This window comes from Musa acuminata, chromosome BXJ2-4 (genome assembly GCF_036884655.1).
Source record: "Musa acuminata AAA Group cultivar baxijiao chromosome BXJ2-4, Cavendish_Baxijiao_AAA, whole genome shotgun sequence".
Lineage (NCBI taxonomy): Eukaryota > Viridiplantae > Streptophyta > Magnoliopsida > Zingiberales > Musaceae > Musa > Musa acuminata.
The window spans coordinates 37,278,460-37,298,765 of NC_088341.1; the positions used below are offsets into that span (position 1 = coordinate 37,278,460).

The 20,306-nt window shown below is 40.0% G+C and overlaps 3 protein-coding genes and 1 long non-coding RNA gene across 5 annotated transcripts; 1 reads left to right on the forward strand and 3 right to left on the reverse strand.

Annotated features, from left to right (window-relative positions):
- Window positions 1-70: 70 nt before the first annotated feature.
- LOC135610662 (probable sodium/metabolite cotransporter BASS1, chloroplastic) lies at window positions 71-4,081 on the forward strand. Its single transcript, XM_065105451.1, has 8 exons — window positions 71-675; window positions 751-839; window positions 2,662-2,755; window positions 2,841-2,874; window positions 2,957-3,011; window positions 3,101-3,184; window positions 3,261-3,548; window positions 3,628-4,081. Exons 1-8 carry the CDS (start codon window positions 219-221, stop codon window positions 3,781-3,783), a joined length of 1,257 nt encoding a protein of 418 aa, XP_064961523.1. The 5' UTR covers window positions 71-218; the 3' UTR covers window positions 3,784-4,081.
- Window positions 4,082-4,943: 862 nt separating this feature from the next.
- On the reverse strand, window positions 4,944-6,019 carry LOC135610664 (squamosa promoter-binding-like protein 3). Its single transcript, XM_065105453.1, has 2 exons — window positions 5,562-6,019; window positions 4,944-5,360 (listed from the first exon to the last, which is right to left on the reverse strand). The coding sequence occupies exons 1-2, from the start codon at window positions 5,918-5,920 to the stop codon at window positions 5,159-5,161; spliced, it is 561 nt and encodes a 186-aa protein (XP_064961525.1). The 5' UTR covers window positions 5,921-6,019; the 3' UTR covers window positions 4,944-5,158.
- A 7,957-nt stretch (window positions 6,020-13,976) lies between these two features.
- Window positions 13,977-18,073, reverse strand: LOC103978660 (pentatricopeptide repeat-containing protein At3g53360, mitochondrial-like). Of its 2 annotated transcripts, XM_065105454.1 has the most exons (3): window positions 15,432-18,073; window positions 15,222-15,304; window positions 13,979-14,604 (listed from the first exon to the last, which is right to left on the reverse strand). In XM_065105454.1, the coding sequence occupies exon 1, from the start codon at window positions 18,042-18,044 to the stop codon at window positions 15,726-15,728; it is 2,319 nt and encodes a 772-aa protein (XP_064961526.1). In that variant the 5' UTR covers window positions 18,045-18,073; the 3' UTR covers window positions 13,979-14,604; window positions 15,222-15,304; window positions 15,432-15,725. The 2 variants fall into 2 exon arrangements, with proteins under 2 accessions (XP_064961527.1, XP_064961526.1); XM_065105455.1 differs by lacking the exon at window positions 15,222-15,304 and having other exon boundaries at window positions 13,977-14,604.
- A 238-nt stretch (window positions 18,074-18,311) lies between these two features.
- Window positions 18,312-19,046, reverse strand: LOC103978655 (uncharacterized). The gene is made up of 2 exons (XR_010485697.1): window positions 18,724-19,046; window positions 18,312-18,634 (listed from the first exon to the last, which is right to left on the reverse strand). It is a non-coding gene; the product is annotated as an uncharacterized LOC103978655 (long non-coding RNA).
- Between the last annotated feature and the right edge of the window lie 1,260 nt (window positions 19,047-20,306).

Here is a 20,306-nt window from a genome sequence, read left to right on the forward strand (position 1 = left end):
GCTCGAACTTATAGTATGAGTTGTTGGTCATTCACATGGATGAGTTGTTTGTTCCATGAAGCCCAAGTCTCGGCCCAAAACTGATCACCACCGACCCAATCCATGAATAGCCGCCCGGTGATGAACTCTTGCCCGGGCTGTATCAGTCCCCAACCTCCTCCGCCTCGATACCAAGACCACCCGGAAAACTGCATCCTAGGGCGGGAGGGGAGACGACAATGACGATCCTCCGCTCGCCGCCGTGTTCGCCGTCTGCCGCCCTCTCTCCTCCCCAATGCCGAACGGTCCGGCCCTTCTATACCAATCCAACCGTCCTACTCTCCCGCCGCCGCATCGCCCTCTTCACACGCCCATGCGGCAGTGGCCCGCGGAGACCCGACGATGTCGACGAACGCGGCTTCGAGAGATGCAGGAGAAGGTCAACGATGGCGGCGGCGGCGGCGAAGCGGCTGTTGGCTCCCGCCCGTGCCGCGAGCAATCCTCTCGCGGACAGCGGCGCCGATGGAGAAAGCGAGCGTAGCCTGCGAGAGGTCATCGTACGAGCTGGAGAAGTGCTGTCGTTGGCTTTCCCTTTGTGGGTGGGGTCTGCGTGCGTCCTTGCCCTCTGGAAGCCGTCATCGTTCCTCTGGGCGCACAAGAACTGGCAGATCCTCGGCCTCACCCTCACCATGCTCGGTCTCTCTCTGTTCATCATTTTGTAGTTCGAGGGAGATGGTGGATTAATTTTTTTTGTTGGTTGGGTTCGTGCAGGTATGGGCATGACGCTGACGCTCCAAGATCTGAGAGGTGCGCTACTGATGCCCAAGGAGTTGGCTGCGGGTTTCGTCCTCCAATACACGGTCTCCATTGCTACCCCTCTCTTCTTAGCTATCCTTAGCTAGTTTATTTCGCTTTGTTGGTCTTTGGTAGTACGATCGAATTTAGATCAGTTCCTTTCTTCTAATTTCTGCAGCTCCTCCTTTCTACTGCTGTATGTTAATTTGTTGGTCTTTGACAATATTTTTCTGCTAGTTTTGCCCCCAGAAGCTACCACTTTCTAGCTAAGTGCAGTTTGGATTCGTTGCCTGCCACAAACAGACTCCCCTTCGATGCAATTGCGCTTAATTTATGCATTAATTACACATTACAATTTTGTTTGTTGGATGAACTTTGAGATAATTAATAAACCTATATTAGATCTCGTGTGGATATATTTCTGTTAGGCTTTTCAGATATTTCCTTGTTTCACAAAGGATGTCACAATCGATCTTGTTACCTTACTTTTAGTTGTAAGCATGGAATTCATTGGACCAAATAACTAACTTGAGGATGAAATTAGCTATACCACTTAACAGACCTTCTAAATCAGTTCTTTATTTTTCATCTAAAACTTTGTTATTCTCTGTTATTAAATCTGAACAGAAATTATTATGGCAGCGAAGAACAGCTTCCTAATTAGTGAAGCTCCTTTCTACATAATATATGGAGCAGCAACATAGAGTTATAAATTATTTTTCAAATTCGACAATCTTTAGAAAACTTGTTTCCAAATTCCAAGTATTAATTATGGGCGATTTGACCATAGAGGTGCATAGCATATGCAGAGAGATTCTAGATTAGTAGCTGTCAAAAAGCCTGGTAAAAGCATTAGCCTCTGGCTCTTGCCTTGTTTCTGTGGAGTTATGATCTATCTAAGGACGGTAACAAAAAGGTCCTGCTTTGTGAAGTAAACAAGTAACTTGAAGAGTGAAATGTAGTCTGTCCAACATTAAATGTGTTGTATTCCTCTGATAAGTAATTGAAGATTTAGTCAGGCCTGACCATTTGTAACCTAAACCTTTGTTCTCTGTTGTCAACTTATATATAAAAGTTACAAATAGAAGACTGTCCAGATCTGGCTGGGTTGTGAAAAATGTCTTTTTTCGTTTATATTGCATGCTATATTTGGTGGATCTTTGCTATCAATAAAGAAACATTTGTATGATTTTCTCAAATATTTACTCTGTGGTATTTAAGCCTAAATTCAGATACTTGTAAGTTGAATTTATACACAAAGGCTGGATAATTCCAATCACAGAATTATGTTTTGAATGTCAAATGACATTCTACTGAAATAGTTGATGATGATATCTAGCTGACATCCTTGTTTTTCACATAGTATGTAAAATTTTCTTCTGATCAATGCTAGATTCAACCATAAGATACTGAGACTACATATAGACAGGTTCTGCACAGTCATAATTCATGTATAATGTCCCACAATACATAACCATCTCTGTCATGCAAGTCACATGATCCTGTGTCCCTTGTTTGTTCCAATTTTTTCTAGTTGTACTTGTTTCACAAATACTATTAAGTATTAAGATTATTCTATAATGCATGTGGTCAACATTCTTTTGCTAGTGCATTTTTTTTGTCCTGGATGTAGCACTTCTGGATGGTCATTTATATATGCATGATAACACCCTCTGTAATACTCTCTATAATGGAATATGGCTTTCGATACATGTAAATTATGATTGTCAAGTCTTATGTGGATAGATTCTTCTATCTTTCAGGTTTTTTATAACTCAGAAGTCCATGATTCAGTTCTATTCTCCTATGCCCAAACTTAATACTTTGCTTTCGTTTATTTAGAAGTTATCAGAAACAAACCTAGTTATCTTGTGTGATTTGCTGTAGGTGATGCCTTTGTCAGGGTTTTTTGTCAGCAAGCTGTTAGATTTGCCTTCTCATTATGCTGCTGGTTTGATATTGGTTGCTTGCTGCCCTGGAGGTGTGCCTACACGTTCTCCACTTCCTTATCTGTAATCTGTTTCTGTTCAATTGTTAAAGCTAAGTATGGACCACTGTTTCTGCAGGCACAGCAAGTAACATCGTTACTTATCTTGCAAGGTAGATAACTAGGGAATGGAACCCCATCGCGCATCTTCATTAGTGTAAAGAAAGTTGCTTAAATGATTTTGTTGTGCTCCAGGGGAAACGTTGCCCTCTCAGTGTTGATGACGGCGGCAAGCACCTTTACTGCCATGGTAATGAAACCTTCTCCATTTCACCCTTGTTTTTTAATGCTTAATGGCTTCCATCTCGTAGTTGACCTCCTAAGGTTTGTTGATTGCAGATAATGACACCTTTTCTTACGTCCAAACTTGCTGGACAATTTGTTGCAGTTGATCCAGTTGGGCTCTTCTTGTCTACTGTCCAGGTACATCTGCAGTCATTTCTTTAACTTGCTCGACACGTTCCGACCGTTTGAATCACTTTACACCTTGTCGTTACAGGTTGTTCTTGCCCCTGTACTACTGGGTGCTCTTCTGAACCAGTATTGCAACAGTCTGGTCGAGTTTGTTTCCCCCTTGATGCCATTAGTTGCTGTTGGAAGTGTTGCACTGCTTTGTGGTAGTGCAATCGCCCACAATGCCTCTGCTATCCTTTCATCTGGATTGCAAGTGGTGATATCCGTTTGTTGTCTTCATGGCTCGGGCTTTTTCTTCGGTTATGTATTATCAAGGATGCTGGGAATCGATGTGTCTTCTTCCCGCACCATCTCCATCGAGGTTGGGATGCAGGTAATCTGGTTAACGCTTATGATTAGCCTCAGCATCCTTTTCACAGCAACAAGTTTGACATCCCTTTTTCAACATGTAGAATTCAGTGCTTGGAGTAGTGCTTGCTGGTCAGCATTTTGCCAATCCCTTGACTTCAGTTCCTTGTGCCGTTTCTAGCATCTGCCAGTCAGTCTATGGCAGTATATTAGCTGGAATCTGGCGTCGGATGACTCCCACGACCCAAGCGAAGGATTAACTTTTCTATGCCCAAAAAAACATTAGGAAGTCATGCATGTTGTACCAACTTATGTTGTCGCCCTAGAAGTCAAGCATGCCCAAAGGAAAATTCTTTTCCGTGATGTCTATTTAGTCATAGTGAAAAAACATTAAGAACTTTTGCATGTTGTCTGAACTGGAATCATTTTTCTCTTAGCAGCTTTTTGATGTGGTCTTGTACCAAAAGAAACTTCTTTTTTGTGAAAGACCATTAAGTCTTAGTAACGTTGATGTAATGTGCTCCTCTAATTTCCCTGAGCAAAGTTGACTTTAATGCCCGCTTTGACTTTTTTTTCTTTTTGCAGCTTTCCTAATTGCTGTTTGAGGTTCTAAAACACTTATCGGTTTAAATCTGGTTTTTATTATTTTTTTATAGAAAAAATAAATTAAATGGGTTTTGACATTTTAGTGGTCGTTAGGCTTCTTGCATTTCTAGGGCTGCATGTGTTCTATGTGATCCCAGGGGAAGTGTAAAAGAGGACCAACCATCCCAAGAGTTACTATGGGCATAGTATTGAAGAAGAAAATAAGTTTAATTTACTTCATTTAAAGCTATTAAATGCTTGCTGTTTGCCTTTTGCTCCACTTGCAAAAAAATTGTGTCAGAAAATTTAAGACCATTTAACATCATTTGTCCATTTATTAACTTTAATGTGTAATTTATACAATTATTTTGCTGTTTGAATTAATATAAAAACCATTGGTAAATAGTTAAATATATTTTTTATTTTTTATTTAATAAAAAAAGAAATAATTTATTTGTTGAGGGAGAAGAATTAATTGTACCGTGAAAATTCAAATCAAATTAAATATTGTACTCATCCAAACAATAATAATAATAATAATAAATAATCAACGAAAAGGGTAACTGCTTATCCTGAATTCTCTGATAGAACAGTAGCGTGAATGACTACTACTAACAAATCATATCTATTATTCAATGGCAGACAAACCCTATATATATATATTAAGGCAGAAGAATAAAGTACAAATTTGATTTTTTTTTACTGATTAAATTGAAATATAATTCCAGTATCTGCAAATAAACTGCACAATGGTCACATGACATGGAAGCTTAAGATCGCAGTACAAATAAGCAGTAATAATAAATACCCTTCACAGAGCTCCAAGAACAAGTGCTAAGAAAAAGAGTATCGAAGCAAGCCATATGTGGCAATCTGCATTTACATTTACCCCTCAAACCATAACACTAACAACGCACGGCTTGAATACACGTCTTTGACATAATACATGGTAGAGAAAGTTTGACATTACTCGGTGCGGAAGGAAGGAAGGAAGGAAGGCATGGCGTGACAGAAGAGAGAGAGCATGTTTCGATGGGGATGGCAACCATCTCATCTGATCTGGAAGTGCTTGTACGTGGGCTTCCCGGGGAGGCTTATCTGCATCCTCCCGTCTTGATCTGCCTGCCTGCACCGGTTCGAGCCTTCGCCGGCCTGCGCGTCGGAGGAGCTCTTCCGGCGCCGCTCGTTGTGGCCGGCCAGGCGGCGGCGGCAGCTCCGCTTGGAGTCGTCGAACTCGGCTAGCTCGTGGAACCTGCACGGAGCATGTCAGCGGACGAGGAGCAAGAAACTGAGAGGCAGAACAAAGCCTTCCGCGAAGACTCGAGAGTCGTTAACTCGTCGATCCGAACAAGCACAAGCGGATTCCACTCGTTGCTCGTCTGAAGTGAGTCTCCTTCCCCCTTCGAATCGTCGACTAGGAGTACTGTGCGTCTGATGTCGTGTATTCTTTTACCTGCTGCATTGCTGGCAGAACCTCTGGCGGAAGCCGGCGACCATGACGACGGCGGCCTTGGAGTGGGCCTCGCAGACCTTGTGCCGGCGGTGGTAGCGCTTCGCCTCGGTGAGGTCAGCGGTGCAATTCTCGGCCTGACAGCAGGGTTGCGGTGCTCCTCCTCCGCCGCCGCCGCTCACTCCTCTGCGAGCAGCTGAGGAGGAGGAGGAGGGCGGCCTTCGCTTCTTGTCCGCCTCCGCCGCGGCTTCCTCCTGCTCCTCCTCGTCCTCGTCGTTGCCCGTGGCGACCGCCGTGTCCTTCCTCGTCTTCTCCTTCGTGCTCTTCCTTGAGGGCTCGGTCGACGGCCTCCGGTGCTCCATGAGAGCAAGAGGTAGAGGGAGGAGGAGGAGGGAGAATTAGTGGGATTGTTGAGAGGGGAAGAAGAGATGGAGAGGAAGAAAAAGGCAAAAAAGGAGAGAAGAAAAGGTAGTCGGAGGGTTGTGAGGACCACAAAAACCCAACCTTTATTTTGTGGGATATTTACATACTCAATTTTCACATTTTAGAATAATTATTGGTGGGTCCTATCTAATATATGTTAATATATATATATATATATATAATATTTTACGTTCATAAAATAATTGAAGGTGAAACAAACATAAATATTCAATAATAATAATATTATTTTTTTTAAATGTTTGAAGGAAAAAATTAATCCTATCTTCATCACTTATTTTAATAAAAATTAGATTTTAGTATATGGTAATATATCAACAAAACTATCCTCTAAATTTTTCATAAAATAGAAAAAAAGAATTACTTTATCTTCTAAATCAAAAACAAATGCTATTTGATATTTTAATTAGAATTAAATAGGTAATATGTGTGTAAAGTATAATATAAATAAAGAAAAAGTAATTATTATATAAAATAGAAACATAAAAAAGGAAAATCCATATCTTTGCAAAATTATTTACCATATTTTACACCACACCATCTAACCTATTGGTAATATAATTGATTAATCTACCCTTTTTCGAGGATTAAATTTCCACCTTTAGCACAACAATTTGCAATACAACGAAGGAAAAATATACTTCTTGCTTGGGTATTTTTTGGTCCATAGAAACCGATGGATGGAGTGAATGTGAATAGGGTGAGAGTTAGGAAGACGTGAGAAAGGATATCAAGAGAGAGAGAGAGAGAGAGAGAGAAGAGTGATGGAGAGGTGAAGAATAAGTGATAAAGATAGCGAGAGGGGTTGGCCCATTTGCAAGAGGCAACACAAAAGCATCTTTCCTTGGGGAGGGATTGTCACTTTAATGAAGAGAATATAAGTCTATATAAGTTGGGAATTTTCTTTCCTATTGGGCTTGTCAATTGAGGACTTTTGATTCTTCCTCAATGGCTAAGTATCAAATTTGATGAGTAATATTGATGATAATATTATAAACTCAATTATGTTTATGTTGCCCATTTACTTTAGAGTTAAGTATCAAATGTGACTCATTATATTATGATTTGATTGTTTATATTGAGATAAGGCTAATTAAACTTATTTGATATTTTATAATGAAGATAAGACTAAAAGGTACAATTGTTCTTCAAATGGGTTGTGCAATGTACCCATCTTCTTTTTCTTTCTTTTTTGTTGTCTTACCTCAATTGTACATATGTCTCTTTTTTTTATTAGTAATATTTTTAATTATAACTATATAATTGTTTCATCTAATAACTTTTATTTGCATCTACTGCAAAAATTATATATTTATAATTCTGATCTTGATTCGGTTCATATCGAAATCGAACGAGTTTAAAATCAAAATCGAATTTGATCATTGATCGATCGACTATTTTAAATCGAAATGAAATACAATCAATAAATCGGGGTGTGATGATTCGATAAAAAAATTAATATATAAATAAATTTCATGATGTAGTGGTTAACAAATCAAATGAATGGGTTTGAATCTTGGTATAGTAATTTAATTTTTGTATCAATCAAAATATATAATTCGAATACAAATTTAGTAGTATCAAAACCATTAATTCTAGAATTGAAGGTATGATTTGGAGGCTACTCAAATATCTACGAGATGTGCTTTATGATAAAATTATGTTGAAAATCTAAGATATATATATAAGTTAGTGAGAAATATATCAAATTGGATATGCATAATATAAGGATAAGGCTATTCATTTATGTCTTCAAGTGGAACATGAACTCGTCATGTGCGTCTACAAGACATTATCGATTCGATCGTGTTTATTTTAATAAATTTTTTTATTTTATTTTCTTTAATTTGAACCTTTGGTTTTTTAGATGCTCTTCGATCGGTTAGTGATCTCGTAATTTCACTGTCATACATTTGTCACATCCAACAATTTAGCAATGGAAGATTAGAATATATGATGCCTAATGAAGTCAAATTGGACCACTCTCCTTCCTACCCTAAACTTTTGATGCTTGTTTGCTATCTCAGGATAAAAAAAAAATTGATGATGATGATGACGATGATGATTATTATTATTATTATTATTTATTTTATGAGATTAATAAAAATAATTATTAACGTTATTATTAGATCATCGCGTCTCTCTCAAGTTAAGTTTTTATGATCATAAGTATCATCTATAAAACTAGCATCCAAAGTATATTTGATATTGTCGATGAGTTTTTTCTATTTAGAATCGTAAAATATAATAAAAAAATTATTTTTCTCTTTAGTTTAGGCTACATGGATGAGTTTGGCTGACTAATAATGATCCAAAATATTATTCATATTAATTATTATTATTATTATTAGTATTAGGATGAGAAGGAGAAGGTATGGGTGGGGCTGAGGAAAAGGGTGGAAATAATGGGGGGGGGGGGGGGGGGGGGGGGCGGTGAGTGGCACCGCCGGGGACCACCGGGTCGGACGCGACCGTGATGAATCGTTAACTCCACCGCCGAGCGCACGCGTCGCGGGGCCCGTCGTCCCCTCGAAACGTCTCTTTACCCTGTCTCCGCCGCTCTCCTCCTCCTCTAAGCCACCCACGACAGCAGGACCGCGACAGCTGCACCGCACGCGATCCGATCATGTGCGGAGGGCGTCGATGGCGTACGAGGACCGACTCCGCGCCGCTTCTCTCTCTCTCTCTGTCTCTCTCTCTCTCGCGCGCACACACAGAGTCCGTTGTTGAAGCTGAGCTGCACGCTCTTCAGGATTTGTCCCACTTCCTTGTCCCTGGTCAGTGAATGGAGTTTGGCAGCTTATCCGGCGTGACGGGTTGGCGTCGGGCACACAGGAACCGTGTGGGCCTCGACGACGTACCGCCCATGAGAAGCGGACGAGGGCGATGCGTATTACTCTGCGGGGACGACGGCTACGTCTCATGCAGGACGACGATATCATCTTTTCGTTACCGACTCGTGTCATTCATTCATTCATTCATAGTGTTGCCAATGGTTTATGTGATGATGAAGTGAAGTCGGGTCGGTCTTCTCCAAAAAAAGCTTTTTAGCTGCAATCTATTTCCAGTAATGTGCTCTCCATTTATTTTCCTTCGATTATACCATACATAATTTGATGATTTTGTTATCACTAATGCTTAAAATCTCATCTCATAATTTTTTTTATATAAATATTTCCTTTTTATTTTATGTAAATCCTTAATCTCACTTATCAAATAAGAAATTGGATCATAAAATATTTAATCCATACATGATATCATAATAAAAATAGATACAAATTTGTGACTGTTATTTAGTATTTTTGGTATCATAACTGTTGGTGAACAGATGTGTCGTGACCGATGAGTCAGCACGACTTGATCCACGGGTCGATGTCGGTTGAGTTAGATGTCGAGATAGACCGGACCCTCGCGGTCGGGTGTTGATCGATAACTATCGGTTGTGATATGTCTTTGACCCAAAATATACTTTATCAATAATTATCGATAATAAAATTTTGGAATCAAATCTCATCTTCAATAACTCGCATAATTAGCCAACATGGAGTTACTGAAGAGTTCATCGAGTGCATCCAACTCTGTGGGTCCATGGAGTTGGCCAACATGTCCTGAGAGATGTAGTACCTTCGTTTCATGAACCCATATAGTGAGTGCCGTGTAGAGAGGGAATTGCTTTCGAGTGATGTGTTCGATTGTGAACCTTAAACTTTGCTTTCAACTTTATTAGTAAGTAGATTGAGATTTATCCTCGTATTATGTAGAGTTTGAGATTTTTAAGTGCTCTTATTACTTACTACAAATGAGAGAGGTCATTCCATATGTTCCTTGGGAAGAAGAAGAAGAAGTATCCTGTCGCATGATGCTCCGATTACAAGCTGCAAACCCAATCCAGTCCTCCATCTTGGAATTTTTTTAATGTATTTTATTATTATTATTATTATAACTTTTGATGCTTATATAGTCAATAATATACCATATTTCTCTTTTGGAAAAAATGAATAAAAAATAAAATAAAATAAATAATATTGATTAATCACTCGGTGTTAATTAATCCATACGATTTAGCGCTTAATTATGTTCTCAATGGATGATGGAAGGATAATATTGTATTGTTCTTAACCATTTCTCCGACAAAGACACATGTAGAGAATTGAAGAGGATGAATTGGAAGATCATACGACGTATACGAATAAGATCGTTGGATGGAGTCCAAATGAATAGTTGCTAGTACGAGGGCAGACAACGTAACATGAAGATGAAGGCCGATGCTTTTGTGATCAGTCGGCGAGGGACCGAGGAATTGATGGATCAACCCAATGTGTTGGTGAAGATGATCTTAGGACCACTCTCCTCGTATCTCTCTCTCTCTCTCTCTTTCTTTAAAAGTACCACAATCCTCCTCCAGAACCATCTCCTACGAATTGTAATGATTCATCTATCTATCGGAAGCTGATAGATCCAACAACTACATTATTATAAGTGACACCATCCTTCTTAATCTATCGTCTCTTCGACATGTATTGTAATATTGAAAGTTGAAGACTTACATAAGTCGATTATGGGTACCGATAAGTGATACCAAAGTTGACTTAATATTAAATATTAGAATTCAGATAATTTTTTTGTCGAGTAGAACATGAACTTATCATTGCTAGAATTTGATTCTGAGTCACGTTAATAGTTGTTTGTAAGCATGAGAAAGGCGATCGAGACTCGATAATTCAATTCGAGCGGAGTTTAAGATGGATTACCTTTTTTTTTCATGCACCAAAAAAAAGAATAAAATTTTCTCTATTTTAACCAAAGTGAATTTTATTTTGAAGAGAAAATAGTGTATGCAACCGATCATTCTCACATTTGGTTTTTCTTTGGACAGAAGAGTCTTCAACTTCTTTCGCTTTCAGGAGAGCAAGTAGAATTCATTCTCTACTTGGACTGTGAGCGCCATTATGATGGATTACCTAATTACTTTGATCACATGAATCATTAGTCGTTCGGCTACTGTGGTTTGCGATGAAGACATTACATTTTAGTCATTTGTAGTGTGCTTCATCCTATTTGGGATCAAAAGCATGTTGTTTTAAGTGTCATATGTCATTGTGAGATCACAATCTCTCTCTCTAAGAGCTAAGAGAAGGGAAGAAGGCACTGTCGAGTGGTCCATGAAACGTACAAAAGTGAGAGGGATTGGTGTTTGTGTGTGTGTGTGTGTGAGAGAGAGAGAGAGAGAGAGAGAGAGAGAGTAATGGTGGCATTTGATACATTTATCAAATCGATTAATGTGACCATAAATTTAGTAGATCATGAAGTTCTTCCGATTTGATTTTTAGTTTTGTTCTGTTATCATTGATTGGATCCATTCATTGTGATATCTTCCCGAATTACAAAGCCAAATATTTGAACATCATGAATATAATGATATTTGACTGAATTTATTAATTCTGTAGTTGGTGGTGAAAAGTTAGGTATAGACACTTAATTTTGGTTTAATGATTTAGGATCAATTAATTATTTAGTTAATCATTCTATCGAATCGAGTCGTAACAAATTATATTAAAGTCAACTTAGTATCTATCGATCGAGATTTGAACAAAAAATCCATTCATTAACGAGACTAGCGACAATATTAAGCTACTTTGTATTTGAGGTTTGATTATAGGCCTTATCGGTATTTGACGAAAATATCTAGAAAAATTATAATCTCGTATAAAAAGCGAGAAAAATTAATAATTTTATCAGTAGTTTAAATTTAAATATTTTTAATTAATGATTTGAGCTTAATAAATTGACGAACCAATCATATGATTGAGTTGGGTTTGATCATGATATATAATTAATGATTTTCTTAGAATGATGAGACATTTAAGAATTATTTCAATATTTTATCATATGAAGGTGTCATTTCTTATTAGCAGTAGATATTAAAAGGCTGTTTGATTGATTGATTGAGAAGTAGGGGAATGAAAGGGTTTATAAGCTTTTAGCATCATCCATTCTTGCCCTCGGAGGTACATTTTGGGGTTCACCGGAAAGAGCAAGACCATGCGAACTCAATCAAAATAGATAATTCTACGATAGCCTTAGTGCTTTCGCACTAATGATAATAAAATATTGACTTATTAATATCAAAATCATCAAATTTGAAGATAGATGACTAATCAAACTTACTTTGTCTTTTTTAAGATATCAAGAACAATGTTGATAAATGATAAAGAAAGATGAAAAATCCAATAGATATACTATAATTATATTCATCTTAAGTGTTTTGAATTAATGGTTCAAGATTTATCGAGAAAATGATGAGTGGGTAAAGAACTAAAAGACACCAAATTCACATCACGCACACAAAGATCCACCAATAGATACCATTAACAAAAGACAACTTCCATAGATCTTTGGCTGCTGCGAAGAACTAATCCCTAATCCAAACTTATTTAAAGTTGAAGACGAAGTACATATATATATCATTGGCATTATTGGCACTGGCATCACTGGCAGCAATGCCTCCTTAGCAAATTTTGAAGCACAAGCACACGAGGAGGGGGACGCACTTCCCCAGCTGCCATCCTTCACTTAAGCACGCTTCATTGCACTTGCTGTTCTTCACGCAGAATCCACGAAATGACCTGCTGAAACGGACGCACGTCTTAGCTTCAACTTGTGCCACCTCTTCTGCCAAAGCCACAAACACAAGGAGGATGGAAGTCAGTTCATGTGCATCCTCGATTCACTTTGGGATCGATTCAAGCGGAGTCATTATTTCGATATTCCATCTTGTTGATCTTTGTCATGCATTGGTTTTCTTCAACAAAGTTCTTGGCCTATATATATGCCTATATACATGAATTGATGCTGCAAATTAAACTAAGAGTTGGTGTCAAAGGGATGGATATATATCTATATATATATATATTGGTACGATCATCACAGAACAAAACAAATAATTACTAGGCTTACGAACCTCAACATCTTTGAATCTATGAACATAAGCAAATATTATAGCCGTACAAATGTTAAGTTTGAGTCAATCAATGTTATGTGCATCGATTTGTGCTTGTGTTTGTGTTTGTGACGGAATCAGAGAGAGAGAGAGAGAGAGAGAGAGAGAGAGAGAGAGACCAGAGGCCATAATGAGTAACACTAGCAAGAAAGAGCATATGATTGCCTTCTTACACTCCATCTTTGACCAGAAAAATTCTTTGCTAAATCTTATGGTAGAGACCATGAGAAGAATATGTTTTTATAGTGATGGAAGAGAGAGAGAGAGAGAGAGGTAATATGTGGGGGTGTCTAAGGTAACATTGGATTGGATGAGAGAACTGAATGTGTGTAAATGAAGGTTAATTGAATGTTGTTCAAATGTGAGAATAATACCAAAAAGAAAGGCTTAAACCCCTCAAATGCTGAGGTCTCATTAATTGCACATTGTAGGAAGAGAAAAATGTGTGTACATTCATGTGGTATCTCTATAGGAGGTGCTATATTTTCATTTTGTCTTCATATATAAAAGAAAGAATAGAAGAAATTATTCTTACTGAGTCCAGGTTCCCCTGGACTCTCAATCATGTAATGCAGTCATTTAATGATATTGGGATTTTTTTTTTGACATTTGTCTATTTGATCCAATTTTTTAGATACAGTAGTAGGTTGAGATTTGATTTTGGGTACCAAAAGATTTGGGTTTAAATGACTAGAAAATTGGATCTAGGTTTCGATTTGATGATATTATAATTGTTTTTTTCTTAAGGTACCCACATCTATTCAATTTGCATATATTATGTTCTTATATCTTCTATGTGAGTTTGATACATGCTAGTAGACTAAAATCCATGACTATTTTACCCATTATAAAGTTTATATTCACCATTTTTTTATCTTCAGAAAAATTTATCACCAAGGCCGAAAGGATATCAGACACAACGACACCAGAGATTCACACAATGAGGCTTTGAATCTTAACCTATTAAAAAAATTTTCAAATGTATATCGTCAGGTAAACGAACATTACATGACTCCTGTATAAAGGGGAGGGTTGAGATAAAGAAGTCCAAGTCCAAGATATTGCATAACCTGGCTATAATCTTGAAAAGGTGTGATATATACATTCATTTTAACTCTACAATGTAAATAACCAGACCACATTAAGAACCCACACATCATTCTTAAAATATACTTGTATATCACACCCGGAATTAGCAAAATAGAAGAGTCAGATGAACAGGTGCCACCAACACGGTCGCTCCCCCCCTCTTGATGCGCTTGTTCTTCCTACATCTTCTGCCGACCGGAATGTTCCAGGGAAACACCGTGAGTTTAATGGCATTTGCTTCCTTGTGGAAGGGCGCAGCTGCCAGAGGCTGCAGTCCTTGTACTAGCAGAACATAGTACCCAATGAGTCGCACTGAGGGTATCTGAGAGCTTCTTGATCTTGTGTTAATGGCCTTTCCATAATTCTAACAGCAGTGGAAGTTCTGGTGCTCTTGGATCATATTTTGCATGTTGGTGCTGGTACTGTAAGTTTTGCTGTGCTTCTGTTGATGACGCAGCTGCTCGAGGTAGTGATGGTGGTATTGTCTTCAGGAATCAGAATGCTCTTGTGCATTCGCTACAAGAAAGAGAATGAAACAAAAGTCTTAGGATTTGAGGGCTAGATATGTGTATAATAGGCCCTCAAGAAAGGTTTTCTGACATGAGCTAGCAAACAGAATAAGCAAGTATTTATTGGTGTTGATAGCTAGAAATTAAGATGAAGATACAGGCAGAGACTAGTGAGTTACAGATGCAACATGTGCTTGTGTGGAAGAAATGGCACCAATCTAAGGCCATTGATTGATTTATTTTTACCGAGTAAAATTAAGCCCCTCTGTAAGCTTGCTTCTTTCCATGACATCATGAGTCTAAGAAACAGGCAACAAATGATGGATGGCATAAGGTTTACCATACAAGATATCAGCATGGCAGCATTATCTTCATGAGTCTTGAAATTGAACTACTTCATGGTACACTACAGCGGACACTTCCATCTCAATATGTCAGTGCCAATAGCAGCAAAGTCTAGTATTTCTCTATTATTCTGAATATAAGAGTAAGATATTGACAGTTCCGAAGCAATAGCACATGGATGATTAGGTTAAACTCCTTGTGCTTCTCTACTATAATATATCATGTAGATCACATTGTCTATATGATCGGTCAATAAGGAAGCTGGAAGATTAATCATACCAGATGCAAATGGATCTGTTGCAAGAACCATATAAGCCTCCAGGTGGTTAGATAATAGATTAATCTTTCATTCTGAACAGATCCTACAAGAAAATGAACATAAATTAAAATGAGGAATATTTGCCAGTGCGTGTAATTGGGAGCTATCACTTTCCATTTGACCAATTACTAGAATTAAATAAAAGAGTGCTCACAGATTTAGAAAATTACCATGGAGTGGTTCGGCACTGAAACTTCCTGGCCTTCATGACAAATCAGGGAGAATGCTATTACTGTATCTGGAATGAAAATTTGCAGCATCATTCATCAAGTTCAAGAGATTCTAAGACCCAACCGAGGAACTTGAGATTGTACTGGTTGCTAAATCTGGTTTCAGCTTCATAAAATACCATGTTCTCAAGTACACCAGTTATCTCAACAAATATGATTCCACATCATGATGTGGTTATCACCACATTTATATGTTTTGGCGGCAGGTTCTGTCTTTTGGATGCTTAAATTTATTTATGCAAGCGACAGTTTGGGATCATAGCTAGCATCCAGCATCTCTAATTCCAAAAGTTCTAGCATTTCATATATACCTCTAGATTCATGGTGTGACCTATCTTCCACTGTGAAGACATGCACATTTCCCTTTACCTTGATCCAGCTCTTTCCAGGTGACTTTTTCACACTGTTACTTTTCATCATCTTTCTTAGTCTTGCAAAATCATCCCAATGGCCAGAGGAAGCATAGATGTTGCATAATAAAACATAAGCTGCAGAATTTTGAGGATCAATATCTAGTATATTTTCTGCTGCTCTCCTTCCAATTTCCACATTATTGTGCATCCTGCATGCGGCTAGGATAGACTTCCACATCACAATATCAGGTTCAAAAGGCATTTGATCGATAAAATTTTCAGCCTCATTTAATCTACCAGCACGAGCTAGTAAATCAATCACACATGAACAGTGCTCTCTTGTAGGGACAACTCCGTGTTCAGCTTCCATCATTTGGTAGTAATATAGCCCTTTATCTACCAATCCAACATGACCACAAGCTGTAAGAACCCCAACATATGTAACATGATTTGGCTTAATGCCCGAACTTTGCATGCACATGAACAGCTCAAGAGATTCTTTTGCATACCCCAGTTGAGCATATCCAAGAATCAAGCTGCTCCATGGGAATACATCATATTTATCATCCATCAACTCAAATAACTTTCTTGCATCCCCTAGGTTACCACATTTTGCATAAGTGTCAATTACACCATTGCGGACCATTATGTCAACCTCCAGTCCAACTTTCATGGCATAGGCATGAACCTGATTCCCCATCTCCAAGTAGGCCAAGTCACCACAAGCACTGAGTATAGCATTTAAAGTGATCTGATCAAACCTGTAGTCCAGATTCTGCATGAGTTTTATGAACGTAAAGACTTCTTCAGGTTGGTGGTGCTGCAAGCATGCAGAAAGAACTGTGTTCCAAGAAACAATATCTCGATCCCTCGTGTCTTCGAAGAAATCGAGTGCAACGGACAGATCTGAGCATTTAGTGTACATCATAAGAAGAGCGTTAGAAACAGCAATATTTGTCTTCCAACCCATTTTCACTGAATAAGAATGGACCAGTTGCCCCTTTTGAAAAGAATCACAGCCAGTACAAGCACAAAGCAAGCAGCGGATGGTGATGTCATCAGGCTGCACACCTGAATCTCTCATCTCAGAGAACAATAACGTCACTTCATTAGATAGACCAAGAGAAGAGAAACCACACAATATTGAATTCCACGAAACTAGATCAGGCATTTCTATTTCACTGAAGGCCTTCTTCGCACAATCTAGCATTCCACACCTAGCATACATGTCACTTAGTGAACACCCAGCAAATTCATTACTTTGGAGCCCAAACTTGGCACAAAGACCATGCATTTGCTCTCCATACTCTATTATACCTATATCGCCACAAGCACTGAATCCACTACCGAAATGGAACTCGTTGGGGCAGTGAACACCTGAACTGATCATCTCCTTGAAAAGGTGCAGAGCTTCCAGTTCATGACCCTGCTTAGAAAAGCCGGCAATCATTGAGCCCCATGAAATCACATCTTTCTCTGCAATCCTCTCAAACACAATAGCAGCATCGTCAATCCTATCCAACCTTGCATACATCGTGACGAGTGCGTTCTGTACAATACGATCTGCCCCGCTCTCCGACTTCAACGCATGGCAATGCAGTTGCTTTCCCAGTTCGACGTCGCCCAAGCCGGAGCCTGCCCTGACGACGCTGCCCAGCGCGAACTGATCTGGGTGCAACCCCGAGCGGAGCACCCCAAGATACAACTCGACGGCTTCAAGGTCCCTGCCGTTCTGCGAGCAGCCGGAGATCATCGAAGTCCAAGAGACGAGGTTCCTGTCGGGCATTGCGTCGAACAGGCGGCGGGCGTCATCAGGCGAGCCGCATTTGCCATAAGCGTTGAGAATGTGGTTGTGGAGGACGACGTCGGGAGGGGCGGGGGAGGCGGCGAGGTGAACGTGGAGGAGACGGGCGTCGGGAAGGGATCGAAGGTGGGAGCAGGCGAGGAAGAGGTGGGCGTAGGTGGAGGGGTATAGGTGGAGGTGGGGAGAGGGGGGTGGGAGAGAGTGGAAGGTGCGGAGTGCTTCTCGGTAGCGCTTCTGCTTGCAGAGGCTGCTGATGAGGTCGTTGATCTGCTGCTGCTGCTGCTGGGATTTGAGGGTTGGGATGGAGAGAGACGGTGGCAGAGAACGGAGAGAAGAAGACGCCGTGGAGGAAGTTGAGAACAGCAGCCGTTGGCAGTGTTTGAATCCGGCCGTCATTGTTTACAGCTCTTTTTGCGATGTGCATATGTTTGTTATAATGATACCAAAAATGGGGGGGTCAAATTAGCCTCCTTTTGCCCTCTCTCGAAATATCCGAATTTATTAATATATTATTATTATATAAATAATATATCTCAAATTTAAATTAACATCTAAGCATCATATATATATACATATATATATATATATATAATTATTTATTTATTTAATGTTATTTCTTTTTTCTAAGAAAAGATTTCTTATCAGACTGCATTGCTGCAAACATTGGCAATATATACATATATTTATGCATTGTTCAAAGGAAAAGGAATAAATTCATGAAACAAAGTTCAATACAAACTTGATGCTGGTTTCATATATGTATGTATGTATGGATATATTTGCGACTGCAAGTGTTTCAGAGTAGAGTAGTTGTCTTCCTCATGCCTCGGCTTTTCTTTATCTTCAGGTTTGGTGGTTCGACCATGCCTTCTTCCTTCTCTTCCTCGGTGCCCGCTTCTTGTTCTGAGGTCGCAGATTGAAGCTCCTTAGTTATCATCCCCGGAACGATGAAATTAGTAACCCAGTAGATGAACAACAGCAGGGCACTGCAAAAGTGTGCAGATCGAGATCTGCTAAGGTCACGCATGGCCGAAGGTGTTGGCAATCGCTGTGATGTGGAACAAACACTGGTTACCTGATCGGAACGAGGACCGACAAGTCACCTGCTGCTGCTGGGGAGGTGGCAGCTGCATTGAGACTGTTGCTGAGAGCTTGCTGAGTGGGAGATACCGCAAGGAAGAGAAGGTTATGTCTGTGTTTTGGTGACTTTGTTAGAAGGAGAAGCTGTGCACTTCTTCTTCTTGGTTTGGCGGAGTGGTGACTGAGGAAAGAATGGGGTGGAAGAGAAGGGGATGATGGGCAACCAATTGACTCCATGGCTTTGGAACTGCAGGGGGTTTGCTCTGTTTTTGGTGCAACCAGTTACAGTACTGTGGATAACGTTTGCTAGCTTTGAGTGGCTGGCAGAGTGTCCTATCAGCAGAGTAAGGATTTGGGTTGCGCTGCCACTGTGCCGCCATTACAATTGACTGTGACTAACTTGAGATTATAAATAAATATTGTTATTAATCTGAAAGCAAATTTAGGAGTTTTACTATCAGGCATTAATGGCTTAGAGGTGATAAAGTTGCTCATTTCTTACCTAAAAGATAAAAGATTCCAATCATGGAAATAATCAATCTATATTTAAAGATAAGATTGCGTAAGATTTTGCTTTGATGTCACAGTTTAAACCAGAGAAGAAGGGAAGGCATGATGTGATTTATATCGAGAACAATTAATACAGCAGAAGAATAAATTGCAGGTTGTGACCCAAAACGCTTGCAGCTCGAGATCATCATGAGGTGCAGTCTCGAAAGTCTTTTTCCTCTATCCGTCACCACCGTGGCGGCAGATGCAATTGGCAAGAAGAGACCGGTCGCAGTTGAGCTCGAATTAATGCCCCGGCCACCCTCCACCACATGCAACGCCTATTTAAACCCAGCCCGTGCTGCAGGTTCCGCATCACTACCAATCCCACGTCGACTGTGCTGAAGATGGCCAAGCTCTTCCTCCTCCTCCTCTTCGGCGCCCTCGTCTGCTCCGCCGGTGCCAGGAAACTCGCTAGCAAAGCGCCTTTGGAGGAGAAGAGCTGGTTCCACAAAGGTCGTGGCCATGGGGGTGGCTCCGGCGGAGGAGGTGGATACGGTGGCGGAGGTGGTTATGGTGGTGGAGCTGGGTATGGTGGCGGCGCCGGGCACGGAGGTGGATATGGTGGTGGAGCTGGGTATGGTGGCGGCGGTGGGTATGGTGGGGGTGGAGGAGGAGGCTATGGAGGTGGAGGTGGTGGTGGACAAGGCGGAGGCTACGGAGGAGGAGCTGGCGCTGGCGGTGGGTATGGAGGCGGTTCGGGTTTTGGCGGAGGATATGGAGGTGGCGCTGGAGGCGGTTACGGTGGCGGTGGTGGGTCAGGAGGCGGCTACGGTGGAGGAGCTGGTGGCGGTGGACACCCATGAAGGATTCCGACGATGAACTGCGTTGTGTGTCACTTTCATTGTATCGTAGTACGTATGCTTGTCGAGAATAAGTTGCGCAGCATCAGCATGCATAACTTCAACCGATGATGGCTTGCCCTAATTATATTTTGTGCACGATGTAATATTTGGTTTGACATATACCAATATTGTTGCTAGATCAAATCATAAGTTATGCGACAGATTATCTCAAATATATATTATA